The sequence below is a fragment of the Myotis myotis genome, unplaced genomic scaffold, assembly GCF_014108235.1.
Source record: "Myotis myotis isolate mMyoMyo1 unplaced genomic scaffold, mMyoMyo1.p scaffold_m19_p_16, whole genome shotgun sequence".
Lineage (NCBI taxonomy): Eukaryota > Metazoa > Chordata > Mammalia > Chiroptera > Vespertilionidae > Myotis > Myotis myotis.
In genome coordinates this window covers 827,745-846,675 of record NW_023416320.1, presented here as the reverse complement: position 1 = coordinate 846,675, position 18,931 = coordinate 827,745, and the positions used below count along the sequence as shown (strand labels likewise).

The window sequence follows — 18,931 nt, the reverse complement described above, 5'->3', positions numbered from 1 at the left end:
GGAGGGACCCTGTGTCCGCCTGCCACACAGCTGGCTGCTCTGGGGGACGACTGTGGAGCCACCGACCAGGCTCTAAAGTCGGTGTCACTTGTCTCTCACAGATGAGCAATCTCCAAGTCAGGGTTCCCAGACTGCGTCGCGCTCACAGCAGCCGTGGCAGCCACGGGAACACAAGAACTGACACTGGGAGCACGTGTGCACAGGCGCAGTCCCAGGCCTTCACACACATGCGAGCGTGGACCCCCCAAGCCCACAGAAGACAGGCCACACTTTGTGCTCAGGGATGAGCGCCGTGGCACAGAGAGGAGGCGCCACAGAGGGCAGCAGAGGCTCGGACTGGAGCCACAGGCAACACACTTCCAAAGCCCAGTGCCCGCTGCACTCACCACGCGACTGTCCTGCTGGGAAAGCTTTCTTTGACGTTCAGGAGCCCAAGCCTCTGACACATCCCTTCCTACTGCTTTGCAAAACCCACACACCATTTCTGAGGCAATACAGCCCCCTCTAGGATAATTATTCATCCTAATTGTTGCTTTTACCTCATGTTTAATCTTGTTCTTGGGCTGCTCTAAGATTTTGAAATGTAAAAGAAAAAACAGCAAAGAGTTTTATTTACATGAATTAGAAGAGAAACTAAAAACCAACCCAGAACATTATCCCAAAAGTTTATTTAAAAATGCTAACGGTCACCTAGCAAACACTCCGAGTGCGTCGCTCACAACACACCAGCTTCCTTTAAGCTCTATTCACACCCAGCGCTGGGCGGGAGCTGGGCCACTTCCCTAGGAAAACAAGAAGGCAGACTTACGGGCTGAGTCACTCGTCTGCGTTCTCGGTCAGAGCTATCGAAGGGGCTCCAGGCTGTGGGGCAGCTCGTCTCACAACGCAGTGGGCCCGCGCCAACGGAAACAGAAGCTCACCTTTCTGGGGTCGGATGATGAAGGACTGGGAGGCTCCGTTCACCAGCCGGCAGTACCCATCGATCAAGTCGGCCATGTTCTCGGCGATGGTCAGGGACGGTGCTGTCACCGTCAGAGGCTAAAAGGGGAACAGACCGAGAAAGAGCCGCTATTGTTCTCCCCACAACCAGCGGGACAGCTGCGTGTGACATCAGATCGCTAGATGCCGTGGAAACGGGGTGGGAGGGAAACAGGCTGGTCCTGAGGTTTGAGGGAAAAAGGAAATTTGATATTTAAGACGCTATTCCTAGACTGTGACAGAAGGCAAACCCAGACGAAAACGGAAGCATCACTCACACGGAGACTCACTTTCTAGAATACAAGGAGGTGAAAAAAGTCTTCCCCTTCAGAACGCCTGCCCCTCTGCACCCTCTAATGAAAGGGAGAAGCAGAGAACCAGCAAGCCGAGGTAGGGCTTGCTGGAGAAACTACACTACCGGGGAGTGAATGTTACCCACCACCCTCCGCAGGGGAGGGGCGAGCGCCTAGCATGCTGCCACACCCGCACAGTGTCTGCGCCGACTCCTCCACACATCGTGTTCCCCGTCCACCGCAGACAGGCTACCCGAGGCAGTGCTTGTCTGGTGCTCCCTCCCCGCGCCACACCTGTGGTGCGTGCACTCCCGGCACGCGGATGGAGAGCCCAGGCTCTGGGGCCAGACGTCGTGGTGCGGGAAATAACACAGTTTACAGAATACATGTATTTTTACATAATTTTAAGAAGTTGATTGCCTTGGTAATTCGCATTAATCTTCAATCATCTTCACAATGATGCTCTCTTTTTTTTTTTTTTTTTTTAATATATTTTATTGATATTTTACAGAGAGGAAGGGAGAGAGACAGAGAGCTAGAAACATCGATGAGAGAGAAACATCAATCAGCTGCCTCCTGCACATCTCCCACTGGGGATATGCCCGCAACCCAGGCACATGCCCCCGACCGGAATCGAACCTAGGACCCCTCAGTCCACAGGCCGATGCTCTATCCACCGAGCCAAACTGGCTTCGGCCACAATGATGCTCTCAATTGATTTTTAAATCTGTCCTGTTCTACTCTTGGGGCATTTAATCACGATTATTTGTAATGTACCAGTGCTGAGGACCCGTGGACACCTCGCCCTACAAACACCGCGGCTTCTAAAATGCCCCTCCGCTTCCGTCTCCCGCGGTGGCAGTGAGCATCCGTACCTCAGGCGCGCCCGCTATCTTGAGCTGAAGCATTCCTTTCCTGTCCTTGTCTTCGCTGTTTGAATACTGAATGGTCTGCACTTGATTGAAGTCGGCCAGATGTGTGGGCTTTGGGAAGAAAAGGCACACACTGGACCACACATCAAAGACGGACTCCACGCATCCCAGAAGGCTCAATCCCACCCCCCGCTCTCCTGAGGTCGCCCTCCCCAATGCCTGGGTGTCAGAGGGAAGGGACTGTCCCAGCAGCACCAGGGGCTTCTCTTTCTGAGCACTGGTGGAGCCGCTGGAACCGTCTGCTCACTGCAGGGCCTGGGATGTGCCTGCTCTTTGTGCTCCTGGTGGCCAAGGAGGGGCACTGCCCCGGGAGCTGGCCAAGAGCCTCGCAGGTACCAGAGCAAGGAGACAGACAGGCGAAGGAAGTAGAAGGGAGTCCTTGACTTGGCTCTTTGCCGCCCAGGGGAGGGAGGGGGAGACGGAACCATGAGAAATTCCTGGTCGGAGCGAATGTTCTGCTCCCGTTCCCACAGGGAGGGACTGGGCCCACCCACTCCCAGCACATCCTGAGCCTGCATGAGTCCGAGACCTCAAGTTCCAGGGTGGAACGGAGCTCGGGAGGTGGGAGGTGCCCAGGGACCTTCCCATGCAGACAGGCCAAGGGCCTGTGCTCAGTTCCCAAGCGCAATTCATTTCTCAGGAGACCAGTAGGCCTCTTCTGTGGCCCTCCAGCATTTCATCGGTGACTCCTCTGCATGCAGTCAATTCCGAGACATTTATTCAAAGCAACCGGCCTGGCTACGGCCTCCTGCTCTTAGCACATCACAAGCTATCAGCTTCTCCTGCCAAGTGGCCCCCAAAACATGGGTTACACCGTGGGGCGGACTGGGAATTCTGAATCACAAAGGACTCAAACTCAGCTTCCTCCCAGCAAAGCGTCTTTACAGCTTTGCTTTCAGGCACAGGAGTCTTCGGAGGTGCCCCTGGGTCCCCCATGCCCCCTGCCCTGGCGTCTGGGCAGCACGGCCCCGGCTCACTCTCCTCTGGGCCCAGGGGGCAGTGCCCGTGGGGTCCCTGCCCCCACCCGGCTCTTTCCCAGCTCCTCCCCGGCTTCTCCCTTGCTCGGTCTACCAGTACCGCAGACCCAGCGAGTACCGGTTCCTTAGCTCAGCCCTCGGCCGGCCGGCAGCCAGCCCATGTAAGGGGCGTGTGCGGCAGGGGCCGGGCACCCGGAGCAGACTTACATTGCAGCCCTTGTCTGTGAGGTAGCTGATGCCTTCCTCGGGGCCGATCGCCAGCTCCACCGAGATAATCCAGCTTGACTTTTGAAGGTGAGACAGGTGAAGGCAGAGGTACCGGAAGGAAAAAGAACTATTTTAGATAAAGAGCAGGGAACATTAAAGGACCAATGGGAGGCTGGCTGAGCTAGCCATTCATCTGTCTAACCCAATAACATGAAGTATTTATAACGTCATCGATCCGCATCTCCCTAGCCTTGCCAGAGACTCTGCGCTCCTGCCAGGGGGTCTGAAGCTAATGGCTGCTTGGGAAGCCAGTCTGAACAGGGCAAACTAGCCCTTCGGGAGCAGGTTACCAACAGCCTGCGCAGCTGGAATAGAGTCTAACTGAACACAGGCATGCCATCAAGAGAGATGACTGTACTCACACTGATACACTTTTTGGGCATTTCCCCACATTCTGATGTTCGAAATGTGACAAATTCCATTTCCATCAGAAATGTAGACACACCCAGGTAAGAAAAGCCAGCAGGACACGCCCGCGCCTCCCGGCGCCTCACTTACCCCGAGCGCGCACTTGAAGCACTCCTTGTCGAACCTGTACACTGGGGAGAGGATCTCGAAGAACTTCAGGATGCTCTCCTCGCGGTTGAGGTTGGCGAACTGCCTGAACGTCTGCTGGATCAGCTTTCGGAGTGTTTTGGCCTGCGCGACAATCACAAAACCTTTCAGAGTCGAGGATGAGGCAAGCGCTCGGCAACACCAGCTGACGTCAAGGAGGAGGTCTTCCCTACACACTCGGTGCACCTGTCCCAGCTTTGCAAATGCCACTCGTCAGGGCTGTGTTTCTTTTTAAATAGTGATAATAAAATACAAAGACACCGAAATACCACCTTCACCACTTTCCAGTGTACAGTACAGCGGCTTCGAGCTTTGTATCTTAGATGGAAATGTGTAAGGTAACGTTGGTTCATTCGAACATGTAAAGAGTGAGGCATTAAAAACGTGCCCCTGCCTGTGACAGGGACCTGGCACAGGTGAGGAGCCACGGCACTCACTGGCCCATTGCAAGGGGGGCCGTCAGTGCAGCCTTTCCGACGGACTTGGCATCTCCCACCAGAAACCTTAGAAAACCACGCTCTTGACCCAGCATGGGAAATCCCGGGCATGCCCCTCAGGACGGTCACAGAACGGCAGGCTTGGCACAAAGGCTCTGCAGGGCTGTCTGTAGGAACGCACGCTGCTGGGTCTGTCTACCCAGCTCTCTCCCAGCCCTAAGAACGGCTGTGTGATGGTGACAGACATTAGAGTCCTGTCACGGAATTCCATGAAGAAATATGAGAAAAGTATGTACACGCAGGGGCTCTGAAAAGGAGAGCACGGGGTGGGATCAGACACAAACACATGGGAGCACAGTGAACACAGGGGTGGGACTCACACACGGACACGTGGGAGCACACTGCTCACCGGCATCAATGCATGAGGAAGTAGAGAAACAATATGCCCTTCATCTGCGTGGGAAACAAGGCATCCCATCTGTCCCTGCATGCTATTCAACTTCAAACGGATTCACATAGAGAAAACTACTCAGAACGTGACACTTCCTCAAAATGAAGCCGCATGGCCCTAGCTGGCTGGGTCAGGGGATAGTGTTGGCCTGTGGACTGAGGGTCCGAGATTGCATTCTGGTCAAAGGGCATGTACCTCAGTTTCAGACTCGATCCCTGCTCTGGTTGGGGCTCCTGTGGGAGGCAACCAATTGATGTGTCTCTCTCACATCGATGTTTCTCTCCCCTCTCCCTTCCACTCTTTAAAAATTAATGGAAAAATATCCTCAGGTGAGGACTAAAATAATAATAATAATAATGAAGCAGTATTATTAGGTCAGAGTATCAGAAATTACAACACAAAAATAATTTCGTATCAGTCAACCGAATACTTATCAAACGCCGCTAGCAACGATGGATGCCTAGGGCTTCCAGACGAAAAGGTTATGATGTAATGCTAAAGAAAATTTCCAATAAAGACAGAACAGCCTGCTAACTACAGACATGGTAACAGTGCATACAAAGTGTGCTTTTAAAAATGAGATATAACTGACATAACGTTGTGTTAGTTTTAGGCAGACCACACAATGACTCAGTATTTGAATATATTGCAAAATGATGGCCCCAATGTCTGGTTATACCCATCACCTCACAGAGTTGCAAATTTTTTTCTTGAGAAGATAACTTTTAAAAGCTACTCTTTGCAACGTTCAAATATGCAAGACAGTCTCATCAGCTGCAATCACGTGCTGTGCATCACATCCCTGGGACATTTATTTGGTAACTGGAAGTCTGTGCCTTTTGACTCTTCCCCCATTTCACTACCCGTCCCCGCCTCTGGCATCCACCCATCTGTTGTCTGTGTCTATGAGTTGGGTCTGTTTTGTTTGGGATTTGGACTTTAGATCCCACATAGGAGTGAAATCACACGGTATTTGTCTCTAACTGATTTCACCCAACACTTGCCCTCCAGGAACAGCCACGCTGTCACATGGCAGGATCTGCTGTTGCTGCTTTTCTTAATATATATTTTTATTGATTTCAGAGAGGAAGGAAGAGGGAGAGATAAACATCAATGATGAGAGAGAATCATTGATTGGCTGCCTCCTGCACACCCCCCACTGGTGATCGAGCCCACAACCCAGGCATGTGCCCTTGACCGGAATCGAACCTGGGACCCCTTCAGTCCGCTGGCCGACACTATCCACTGAGCCACATCGGCTAGGGCAGGATCTTTTTATGGCTGAGTACTGTTCCACTGAGTGTGCATTTTCTCTATCCATTCATCCATCGATGGACACAGAAGTTGCTCCCTGTCTTGGCTACTGTAAATGCTACTGCCATGAGCATGGGTTGCTTCTTTTCAGCCTGCCCACAGGGGCCTGTATCAGATGGGAACTTTTCATGCAGACACCAGGTTCACTCTCCCTGGCGTCCATGCTCAGAACCTGGCACGCAGCAGATGCCCACAATGGAGTGCTGAGTGACTCCTAAGCCGGGGATTCTGTGCTTGACTAAGTGCCAAGCCCGCACTGGCACCTGCTAATCGGACATGAGAATTACTGCTTCTCTAAGAATGACACTGAGCGCCCACTGCTGCTCTAGAAAGCACTTCATTTCATCACCTGGGAACTGGAGAGTAACTTCTCAAACCAGCAGACACCAGAGCCCCACCCGAGTGGACACCTTCCGTGGCCCTGGTCCGGCCCTATCCACTGCACCACTGTCTGTCCACCGAGGACACTGTGCACTGCACTCCTCCCTTTGACCGTCAGGCTCTCACTCGAGTCTCCTGTCTCCTCAGCTGTGACAGCTTCTGACACTCTTGAAGAGTAAGGAGCAGGAAGCTGTGCCTACAACATCACAACTTACACACGAGGGAGGAAACCGCCTATCACAGGGGGTGTGAGTAAGTGGCCATCTGACTGTGATACAGTGAACTCTAATTACCTTGACAGAATCCAGTAAACTCCTGGGGAAAAACCGCTTCAAACCAACATCTTTTCTGAAATAGAAAAAGATTTGTAACAGTAACACCAAGTCCATGAACAGAATGACACTACTACAAGAGGCCAGGAGTGTGACCTATTTATCCCTGCACATGCGATCCAGGAAGGAAGGACACAACATTCCAGCTCACCAGCAAGGCCACTGAAGGGACAGGACTAGTCATCATCTAGACCAGCGGTTGCCAACCGGTGGTCCGCAGACCACTGGTGGTCCGTGAGGTCCGAAAGGTTGGCGACCGCTGATCTACACATACGCAGAAGACATCAATGCAATCTGGTTGAAGTAGAAAGTCTTTTGTTCTTTGAACACTTACTGGAAACCCATTTTAAATATTGCCTCTTTGAAACGGCAATGTACAGGTAAACTGCTCTTCTCCCAACTCCATGTAAGGGGGCAATGCTGTACTTGCAGATGGGCCGGGTTAGGTAACAAAAGGGGAACAGACTATGGGAGTTTAAAAAAATAAACTGTGAATTAATCCTAAAGGCGGATTCTTTTTTAAATTGAACTTTTTGAGTAAGGGACACCTTGACCCAGTCGAGGTTCATCATCTCAGGCTCACACAGGAAGCAAGAGATTCAGGGATTTGCTGAGGACAAAGGCTGAGGGTGTGAAAATGCTGGAAGCCGGTAGCTTTCTTTACATCGGGCTACAAATCAATCGCATTACAAGAGCTCCAGCACTCTGGCCAAGGAAACGAATGGGCAAGGAGCTTTCTTTTTTCCTTTGAGGACCAAGTGCCCAGGGCTTTTGGCCACAAGGTGGCAGTCATGTGCTGGAAAGACGAAATAAAGCCTGGACACAGCAAGGAATGTCAGGAGACCAGGGGCATGTAGAAAAGATCAGGGAGAAAAGTGAAATACAGGTTTCTGTTCAGAATCACATAAGGAAACAAATAAACTGAATATAAAATATTTAAAAACACATGGAGGTCAGCGGCGTCATACAGAAATCACGCCAGCGCATGTGGTTGATCCTACACCCAAAGTCTAACCCTCTCCTCTACGACCTGACTGTCTTTACTGTGGGGTTCACTCCATCTTTATAACATGCTTGTTGGCTCCATAACACACTTTCCCTGTTTCATCTATCCGCTCATTCACGAAGCCCCTGGTTTCCATTTACTTCTCTAATTTCTCATCTTTTCCCATCTGCAGCACCGATGTGACTCCAGGGTGAAAATTTAAATTTCTAGATAGTGCTTTTCCCATTCTCTAAAGTTGGATCTGATGATTTTTAGAATAAAAATATCAAGAGTAACCCAACTGTCTCCTCAGAGCAAGGTGTTCTATCCAAAACAAAGTGACGGTTTTCCAGCCGTTATCTCATCGAGTTTCTGTGCCTTCACAAAAGCTGGTCTCCCCTCCTGGATTAGCCTGCTGCCCAATCAGCAGCCCCCCACCTGCCCACACTCCTTCTCCAATACATGGAGTAGACAACCATCTCAGATATCAAGTACTGCCCCCCACCCCAACACCCTCTAGAAACTTCTACATTAGTTCCTAGAATGTTTTAAATAATATTTACTTTCAAGTAAAGCTCAACTAATGAAAACTACAATTTGAAGAATGAGCTAGTTCTGAATATTTGCTTCCAGAAGGCTCGTTTCCAACGTGTGATACTTACTCTAATACTTCATAGTTAGACTTCTTCTCTAGTGCATTGCCCCGCATCTCCCAGTACGATCGCCTACAATCAGGAAAGATAGGAAGCTTTACACACGTGTAAAGAATGTCTGTTGTCCAATGATAAAACTGTAAGGGTGGGAGGGACTTAACTACCCCGTGGCTCAGCCACAGACATTCTGATGAACTCGAATACAGAACGAATCCAATTCGCAGCATGTCCCCACATCCTAATGAAGCACAATGGATTAACCCACAACTATTTCTTTTTTTGAAATTTTTACTATTTTTAAAAAATGTTTTTATTAATTTTTTAGAGAGAAAAAGGGAGAGGGAGAGCATGCGAGAGAAACATTGACTGGTTGCCTCCCACACGCACCCTGACTGGAGACTGAACCCACAATCTGGCTATGTGCCCTGACTGGGAACCGAATGCGACCTTTCAGTGCTCAGGACAACACTCAACAACTGAGCCACCCGGCCAGGGCAACCCAGACTATTTCTGCTGAACAGCCTCCTTTCCCTTTAAGGGGAGCAGGTCTGACTCTGCAAAGACGAGGCACAGATTCCAGCCGTAAGGGACCAGCTACATTCACTACTTCTGAACGTCACCTTCCCTCAAGGGTCCGCACACAGTCGGAGCCACACCCACTCAGGTGGAGGCCCACATCACAGGGCAACCGCATCAGACATGCAAGAGAATTGTCCTCAAGTTGTCGCTCACATTTTATTCAATATTTTATTGATAATCTTTATGAGAAAAGGAAAATACCTGAGTCATTTCCCAAAAGAACAAAAGCCACTGATGCATAAAGACTGTGCAGTTAGCGCCTTACCGTATTTCCAGACAACCCAATTTCAAAGCGATGTCCTGGTCTACTTGGTCCGCGATCTCCAACATATAATCACTCTTCACCTGCAACAAAGGAATGGGAAAACAATGCTGTTTAAAAAAATACATCTTAGACTTACTCATCCAATAGATGTTCACCTTTGCATACTGTACACATACTGTCAGTAACGACGCTCAATGCGGGACATGAAGATGAATAATAAAATAACAGTGAAAGATCCAACACGAACCTCTCCTCCTGAGAGCTGGTGTAACCTGTGAGCACGCACACGGGACTTTAAGAAACAACAAACTTCGTCAGAATCGCTTCGCGCTGCTCTACACCCTTCCTGCTGTCAGAAGGGAAAGCTGGAGGGGAGCCCCTCTTCCCATGCAAATTCGCAGTGGACATATTTTCTAACTCAAACTTCAGCATTTTTTGGACCTTCCTGCAAGACCAGGAACATCTACATATTTCAACATCCAGTGAACTCTGCAACTGACGTGCTTCCGCCTACCCACCACCTGTGATCCATCTGCAAAATCATAGAACATGCTCAACATCTCACGCAAAGAGGAGACTCTAACAGAATTTTACAAATGCCTTCCCCCAACGAGTACACGCGACCGCAGAGCACCTCTCCGCGGGAGGACCTGTTCAGGTGAAGCAGGGAATACGCCTCTTTCCGACGGCCATGACGGGCTCAGCGCCTGCACTGATGCTCACGCTAGGAAGCACCGGGGGAACCTCCGTGGAGGGAAACGCTCTCCCCGCCACACAGAGCTCCACTCTCCCATTAGCAGACCACTCTCCCCACAGCAGAATATCAATTCCAGTCGAGGAAAACACATCACCATAAGGCTGTCTTAAAGATTAATCCCATGATTTTTAAACACTATTTTCAGGTGGGAAAATGTAATCATTTGCTTTATTTCATTCATCAAAACCAAATTCATGTGTTATATTTGAGTTTTTCATCTTACTGTGCAATAGAATGCAGCACAGGGTGTAATATAAAACCCACTCACATCTCTAACAGGAAGTTTTTGGTTTTCCTAATCCTCACCTGAGGGTATTTTTCCACTGAATTTTAGAGACTGGAAGAGAGGGAGAGACAGAGAGAAATATCGATGTGAAACAAACACATCGATTGGTTGCCTCCTGCACGAGCCCCGTCCAGGGCCTGGCCAGGGAAGAACCTGCAACCAAGGTACGTATCCTTGACCAGTATCGAACCTGGGACTCTTCAGTCCACAGGCCAACGCTTTATCCACTGAGCCAAACCGGTTAGGGCTCTAACAGAAAGTATTAACCCTAAACTACTCCATACTTGATTCTATGTCAGCTCGGTGCCTTGGCCCCCACAGGAGAGTTTGCGTTTTGCTTTGCTCTCTTCCGAATACTCTGTCAGCTAACAACTTTGTCCACAGACCCTGAAGCCCAGAAGGAAGACTGGACGACAGAAATCAGTGCCCGGCATCAGGCACACTTCCCCAGGCGCGGTTACCTTCCACACCAGGGTTAAGTCATGGGGTTCCATTCAGTGTTGCGAGCCAAGGGACGGACATACTCATCTAAATCTTAAAATATCTGTAGACAAAACAATGACAACTTCATGTCAGACCAGGCATCCTAAGAGCCAACAATTTCAATAATGCTAATGGTTTCTGTACAAGTTCAGCTAATATGATAACTTCTTTTTTTAAAAAAATACATATTTTTATTGATTTCAGAGAGGAAGGGAGAGGGAGAGAGAGACAGAAACATCAATGATGAGAGAAAACTATTGATCAGCTGCCTCCTGCTCGCCCCACGCTGGGGATGGAGCCCACAACCTGGGCGTGTGCTCTGACCAGGAATGGAAGGAACCGTCACCGCCTGGTTCATAGGTTGATACTCAACCACTGAGACAAGCCGGCCGGGCAATACAAATACTTCTTGACTAAACATTGTCGCAGCCCTTCAAACCAATGGCCACCACTGCTTGCAAGAGGTTACCAACCAAATATTCACACTTTTAACAAGTACAAGTTCAGAGAGAGAAAGAGGAATAAAATACTATATGGCAAAGGGAAAACTCTATTTCAGGGTAAGCCAACAGTTTTGTTTTAGAATGAGCCATTAGCTTTAGTGTCAAAACTTGTTTTTATAGACTCTTGCTCTATAGTGAATAAGTTATCACAAGATTCTAGTTTATTTATAGTGTGCTGATTAATTTCTGAAAGATTTCAGAAATTCTAAAATGGGTCAAAAACATTGAGTGAATCATTCACCTGTCTCACACTGGGAGTCCCATTTGGGGCATCTTTAAATGAAACTCTACATCCACGGAACAATGTCCAACAAGTCAGCCACCAACACCCACTACGTCCACTGACAGGTTTTCCTCACGACACCATCCCAGAGCATGGGACACAAGGAACAGGGGAGTACAGATGAGCTTTCAGAATAAATAATAACAGTAAGGGAGGTTACTGTAAGTTCCCTCCCCGCTTCTCTGGGAATGGTGGTAGAGAGAATCTAAACATGATTCCTTCATATCTAACCTGATAAAAAAGCCAAAACAACAGAAATACAGATTCTTCTGAAACAGAACGAATAACAAGAGATAACACTCAGGGATGCCCATCACTCCCCCATCTAGATCCTCAGGATTCCCAGATGTGAAGTTCAACAGAACAACAGGGCACAGCAAACACACAAGGAAACGCATCACGACACCAGAGTCCATGCGCACCGCCCGCACACAGAACGCCCACGGCATCCGGGTGCTGCCACTCAGGTTCAGAACAGACACTGACTCTCAATAAAATGATTAAGAAATAAAAGTGCATTTAGTGGCAAAATTGTCGTTCAAATGTCTCTGCTATTCATTAGACATTTTGAGGGCACAGCTCACTAATACTAACAAGTAAGATTTACTCGGTCGTAAAATTGTGTTGGTTCCTTTATGCCACATGTGTTTGTGGCCTAACTAATACTGTCAGGTGCGAACAGCAAGCTCCTCTTGGTGTAAAAAAGCCAACTGGCTTCATTATGGAAACTGCTTCTGAGGTTATACAGGTGCAGTCAGCTCTGACACAAAGTCTGCATCTGCTGAGCGTGCTGACGCTCGGGCATGTGAACTAAACTTGAACCAGAGCGTGAACGACGGCTTGTCACCTAGGACGTACCGTCTCCGCATAAAATTATCTGCTAAGAGTTGCCCAAGCATACAAAAATCCACCAAGTGTCCAAAGTTCCTAAGTTCTCACTAGCTAAGAGTGACAAACTTATATTCTCCCAAGTGTTAGATTTCATCTAATTCTTAAAATAAAGCTATGTAATAAGTAAAATTCAAAGAAATAAAGAAAAAAAGTCTATTAAATCACCCTCCTATACCTGTTGATAGAAGAAATTCAAAGTTGGCTTGTCTTCAGTAAACTGGTTTAGAAATCCTTTTGGCAAATAACGAATTCTCAATTCATACCTAAAAAATAATGCACACAATAGAACAATCAGAAATCAGTAATTTCCTCAATTCATCGCTACAATTACAATATGATGGTGTGTATGGCATTGCCAATTACTCTGAAATATTTAAAAAATAAGTTAAAATATAACTAATCTGTAAATGTTTTATTTTTCAGCACAAAAGCGAGCACGTGTCCTCAGCTCCACGATTCGGCAAGAGAGGGCCTGTCGAGAAGCCCAGCAGCCCTCCAGCCCTTAGCCACCGCCCACTGCTGCTGGGGCCGCGCCCTCGCATGCTCCACATGGCTGACCTCACCCACAGGGACTCACACAGGGGCACCCTTCATGCCTGGCTCCCTTCATTCACCAACATGATCATGAGATTTGCCCGCATCTAGCAGCTGGAGTTTGCTCAAAGCTGAAAAGTGTGACACACACAACCATTCAGCCAATAACTGCTGATGGCCACTTGAGTTGTTTCCATTTTTTGACTATCCTATCTAATAAAAAAGTGATATGCAAATTAACCATCACTCCATCACTCTGTCACAAAGATGGCAGCTGCCACGGAGCTGGAGCGAGCAGGAGGCTTGGGTTGCCCCTAGCGATGGAGGAAGCCAAGCTTCCCGCCTGCCCTGGCCGGACCTGGGCTCCGCTCAAGGCTACAAAGTTTCAATTATAGAAGATAAATAAATCCCAGATAACTAATGAAAAAGAAAAAAAGAAAAAAAGGACAGGCTGGGAGCTTGGGTCGCCGGGGGGTGCAGCCAACCTGAAAACAGCCATCAGCCCCTGACCCAGGCTAGCCAGGCACCCCAGTAGGGACCACCACCCAGAAGGGGGTGTGGCCATCCTGAAAACAGCCCTCAGCCCCTCACCCAGGCTGGCCACACCGCCATGGGGTGAGGGACCCCACTGGGAGGCTTGACCAGCCTGAAAACGGCCCTCAGCCCCTCACCCAGGCTGGCCAGGAACCCCAGTGGGACCCCCACCCTGATCCGGGACACCCTTCAGGGCAAACCAGCCGGCCCCCACCCATGCACCAGGCCTCTATCCTATATAATAAAAGAGTAATATGCAAATTGACCCTAACAGCAGAAAGACTGGGAATGACTGGTCACTATGACACACACTGACCACCAGGGGGCAGACGCTCAATGCAGGAGCTGCCCTCTGGCGGTCAGTGTGCTCCCCCTGGGGGAGCTCTGCTCAGCCACAAGCCAGGCTGACGGCTGCCAGTACAGTGGTGGTGGGAGCCTCTACCGCCTACTCAGCAGCGCTAAGGATGTCCGACTGCACCTTAGGCCTGCTCCCCGCTGGCAAGTGGGCATCCCCCGAGGGCTCCTGGGCTGCCAGAGGGATACCTGACTACCAGCTTAGGCCCGATCCCCCGGAGAGCAGGCCTAAGCCAGCAGGTGGTCATCCCCCAAGGGGTCCCAGACTGTGAGAGGGCACAGGCTGGGCTGAGGGAACCTCCTGAGTGCACAAATTTTTGTGCACCGGGCCTCTAGTTTGGAATAATGCCAAACACTCATTTTTTCCTTCCTCTAAGCATAAAAAAAGTAATCTATCTGCTCAGGTAGCCAAGCTTCAAGAATGGTTGAAACAAACGGATTTCACCAGAATTCTCATTCTCATTCTCTCCCTCTCTCTCTATCTGTGTGTGTGTGTGTGTGTGTGTGTGTGTGTGTGTCCCATAAGGAAGACTCCCACACATCTTCTGGGGAGCACATGTACACCTTTCTGCTGCGCAGCCACTGGAGCTGCACAGCTGGATGATAACTGTACACGCTGTAGCTTTATGCAGTATCACCAAGCCAGTGAATAAGCAAGCGATGTATCAGCTGACACTCCCACCAGCAGCATGGGGTGTCCTGGCTCCTCTACACCCTCATTTTCCCTGGCATTTCTAACCTTTTCATTTGGTCACACTGATGTTTGTTTATTGCAATAGTGCAGTGATTTTAGCTGGCACGTCCCTGATGAATGATGAAACTGGGTTAGGAAGCTTGGCTGGTAAAGACCAGCTGCCCAGCACAGACTAGAAGCTCATCGTCCTTGTCGGTCAGTGTCTGGTGCAGAAGCATCAGTGAACGTTTAATGAATCAGCACACTCCGAAGTCCATCCTGGTTTTTAATGGTGTCACTTCCAAATGTGTCAGAGGTTCCTGCTTACTGTCTTGTGGCTGTCAATCTTTTTAAGATCTCTTGTTGAACTCAGTATTACAACAAAACACTGGCTTTTCAAATTAAGGACGCATAGGGAATGTCATTTCAAGAACACACACACACACAAAACTGTACCAAAATACAATCTGAAATGCCCTACACTCCCAGTTCTCGTTTTCTTTGTCCTCTTCAGAAAAGGACACCTTTCCTCCAGCTAAGAGTTTTCTCCTGAAAAGATCTGAGAAAAACCCTCTTTGCAGAGTGAGCTGTGAGCCCAGTGAGCAGGGACATGCTGAACAGGAGGACGTGACCCACATCTTGGCAACAATGAAAAGGATTTTCTTTTTCAGTTGCTCTGCAAAGCCCCGACACTCTCTCAAATGCCAAGGGAGCCTCCTCTGGGACCTGGCCCTCCGAGCCCCGACTCACCATCTGAAAGGACCGCCAGTCCCGAGAAGCCAAACCATCCCCTCCACCTAGGGGATTCCAGATAACTGAAATGGTTATCAAAATTCAGTTATCTAGAATTTAATTATCCAAGTATAAAACTTTAAGTTTAAATCTGTTTGAAAAAAACCTCTCAAAGCTGCGTAACACCCTTTGCTGCATTATAAACTCGGTATGGCATCGCAGTTTAAACGTTTCTGGCTGACTCAGGTGCTACCAATACCAGCTACTTAACTGGCATCTCCCAGGGACCCATGACAGGTGGGCAAGCTCTTGGACCAGCTGAGAAGGAAGGAGGGATGGGGCTCGTGTGCACCAGGAAGCCCCCAGGTCAGCCCCGGTTCCTTTGGGTTCTCACGGGGTTGGGGAAGGCTGCTCCCCCTGCAGGGGCTCTGGACTGCCGACTGCCCTCTGCCTCTTCAGCTATATGCCCATGCTGTCTTCCCCAGCGGGTATTTCCCAACGGCACTTTTAGGGTTATTTTGCTTTTAACTTTATAGCAGCATGTCACGTCATGTCATCTTTAAAGACGGAGGAAAAATCACATAACAAAAAACGAGCGGACACAGCAGTGCGTGGTCCGGGGACTTACGTCTGTCACACAGTGGTGTCTGGCTAAGATCCATCCACACAGTTGCGTTCCTGCAGCTCACGCATTCTGTCTTGTTTGGTTTTTTTATTTTGTTTTTTTGTTGTTGTTAATCCTCACCTGAGGATATTTTTGTTTTTAGAGAGTGGAAGGGAGGGAGAGAGGAAGGGAGGTAGGGAGACAGAGAGAAACATCGATGTGAGAGAAACACATCGATTGATTGCCTCCCACACGTCAGGGCCAGTGATAGAGCCTGCAACCCAGGTACATGCCCTTGACTGGGAATTGAACCCAAGGCCCTTCAGTGCATGGCCAACGCTCTAACCACTGAGCATACAGGGAAAGATAGTCTGAAGTTTTAAAACACTTATTTGATTAACAGACTAAACAGCTGGAGGTCAAACCTCCATTAGCCATTGAGGTTTGACCTCCAGCTGTTTAATCTGTTAATTAAACAGCTGGAGGTCAAACCAAACAAACTATGTTGTCATGGAATATTTTGTTCACTCAGTTCCTGCTAATTGGTAAATATGAAAATACAAGTCATTTTTTTAATAAACTCTAACTGGCACAAGATTTAATTCAACTAGAGGTTTATGAACCTAAACATGTTAGTTTTTCTCTGAAAATGTAGAACTGATGCCGATGTTCACAGGGAGCTTGCTGCCATCTGACTGTCACTACAGTCACAATCTCCTCTATTCCTGCAGTGGCGACAAACAAGGGGCCTGTCTCCACAAGCCATCTCTCTCCAGTGTAACTGTCAGACATACAACCTCCTACCACCATCACCAGGTGAGAACAGGGAAGTGCAACTGCAGGGGACTCCTCTAGCTCCCCTGAAGCGCCAGTTCATTAGCGCGAGGCACTAGGCCAGTGGTCGGCAAACTGCGGCTCGGCAAACCACGGCTTGTGAGCCACATGCGGCCCTTTGGCCCCTTGAGCGTGGCTCTTCCACAAAATACCAGCCCTTCCACAAAATACCGATTTCTGCGCATGGGCCACAAAGTTTCAATCGCACTGTACGTGCGCGCCCGCACGTGGTATTTTGTGGAAGAGCCACGCTCAAGGGGCCAAAGAGCCGCATGTGGCTCGCAAGCCCGGTTTGCCGACCACGGCAGACGGTCACTTCCTGCTGTAATGCCCCCTGCGCACATCCATTACTCAGCCCCGGACCACAGAGCAGGCGATGCAGCCCAGTGACGAGGTCGCTGATGTGGCCTCCTGGGCGCATCAAGTCCTGCTGCACTAAAGGGTGCCGCAGAACTGACGGGGGAGTCGGGCCGGAGCTGTCGGAGTGGAGTCCGAACAAGCAGCACAGACAAGGGAAGGGGGAGCGGCAACAGACCATCACGGCAGAAGTCAGCGGTGCCCCAGGCAGACTGAACACAAGTTAGCACAGGTCACTGGTGAACAGTTACCAGCCAACTTCACCCAGGAGTCGCAAGGGCAACTGGTGTGAAAAGAAAGCTCACGCGTTCACCCTCTGGTGCGTGACTGAACACAGGAAACAGGCCAGCGAGAGCGACCGCAGCAGGCGTGTGATCTTACTTCCACTCCTCCGGCGGGTGTGCGAGCTCGTACTTCTCCCTCACGCTGGAGACGCCCATGTCCAGGTGGAGCCAGTGCACCTCCTCTGACCGGAGGTGACTGAGCCGAAATCCGTAGCAGGCCACGTGCTTCACTTTGTGACTGTCCACGATCTTCTGAATGATGCCCTGAAAACATCCCCGCAAAAGCAGCTGTTACACCAAAAACTATGTGCTAAAAACTAATGCAATGGTCATTTCTTTTCATCAATTATCAGAAGCCTTTGGTAAAAGCGTTTCAAGGTAAGTAAATTAGTGAATCACCTCGGACTCTTTTCCCTCGGATAGCATTTTTATGAACAGGGAAAAGTTAAAACAAAAAGAGGCTCTTCCCGTTCTCTGCTGGTAAACAAGGCATGGGAGCCACAACACCGTCTGCGGCCCCTCGCACCGGCCCGCCTTGCCACCCTTCCTTGGCATCACTGCTGAGGACCAGGCCCCAGGGGGCGTTACACTTCCTGAACCAAGGACAGCATATTATTCGAGACCCGGCTGGAACTAACATCATTTTTAAAAAAACACACATTTGGGAACATACAACTAAGCTATATTTCTGATAATACTGATGCAATATGAAAAGTTATTTGAAGTTGGGCCTAACCACTCTCTGTGCTCCACAGATTAATATGCAGCAACCTAACAAAGCCCCACAGCTGATGCTTCTAACACCTGTGGCCCAGGGTTTGAGAGAAGGTGAAGGTCATCTCTGAAAGAGGCCAGCAGGGCAAGTCCTTGGGAAAGGCCGTTTCTGGGCCTGTGGCGAGGAAAGTGCAGGCCTGGCTCTCGGTACCTGCACAGGTGTGAAGTCACGGGCACATGTATCTATGAACAGGCACACATGGATACTCATTTGAGAATGACAAAACCCTCACTGCCCTTGTGTGAGGGTGTGCTAGTCACCGTCCCTGAAACCTTCCCAAGCTTTTAGGCCATTAATACATTTTTAAATGATGCTGCTATTAACACATAAATGTCTATTAGAGAAAACCACTGGTTTTTAAAAACTCACAATTACCTGAAGCTATGATGTAACTTAAGATGTAAGACACATCTTAAAAGTCCCACACTGGGTCCTATTTCTTCATGATAGCACAGTGCTGTTGACAACACCATTAAGGAGCGCCCAGCCCTCCCCATAGGATGGGAACATTACATACAAACACTGCGAGGACCCCGAGTGGCCACACTAAGGCAGGTCGTGTGCTGCGCTCCTGGTGCCTGCACGCAGCCAACCTCCCTGTCAGACTGCTCCGTCGGGACAAGCTCTGTGTCCAGCACAGGAGAGTGT

General features: G+C 49.4%; 1 protein-coding gene across 9 annotated transcripts in view; it reads right to left on the bottom strand.

The window, feature by feature from the left end:
• Positions 1 to 18,931, bottom strand: part of PTK2 (protein tyrosine kinase 2) — a 113,908-nt gene that overhangs the window by 63,993 nt on the left and 30,984 nt on the right. For all 9 annotated transcript variants that reach the window (XM_036337584.1, XM_036337585.1, XM_036337583.1 and 6 more), the window contains 9 exons: positions 17,606 to 17,772; positions 12,778 to 12,865; positions 9,400 to 9,479; positions 8,565 to 8,627; positions 6,879 to 6,933; positions 3,946 to 4,086; positions 3,388 to 3,465; positions 2,147 to 2,254; positions 921 to 1,038 (listed from right to left, as the gene is read on the bottom strand). In XM_036337584.1, coding sequence (XP_036193477.1) covers positions 921 to 1,038; positions 2,147 to 2,254; positions 3,388 to 3,465; positions 3,946 to 4,086; positions 6,879 to 6,933; positions 8,565 to 8,627; positions 9,400 to 9,479; positions 12,778 to 12,865; positions 17,606 to 17,772 — 898 coding nt within the window. The remainder of the gene's footprint in view (positions 1 to 920; positions 1,039 to 2,146; positions 2,255 to 3,387; positions 3,466 to 3,945; positions 4,087 to 6,878; positions 6,934 to 8,564; positions 8,628 to 9,399; positions 9,480 to 12,777; positions 12,866 to 17,605; positions 17,773 to 18,931) is intronic.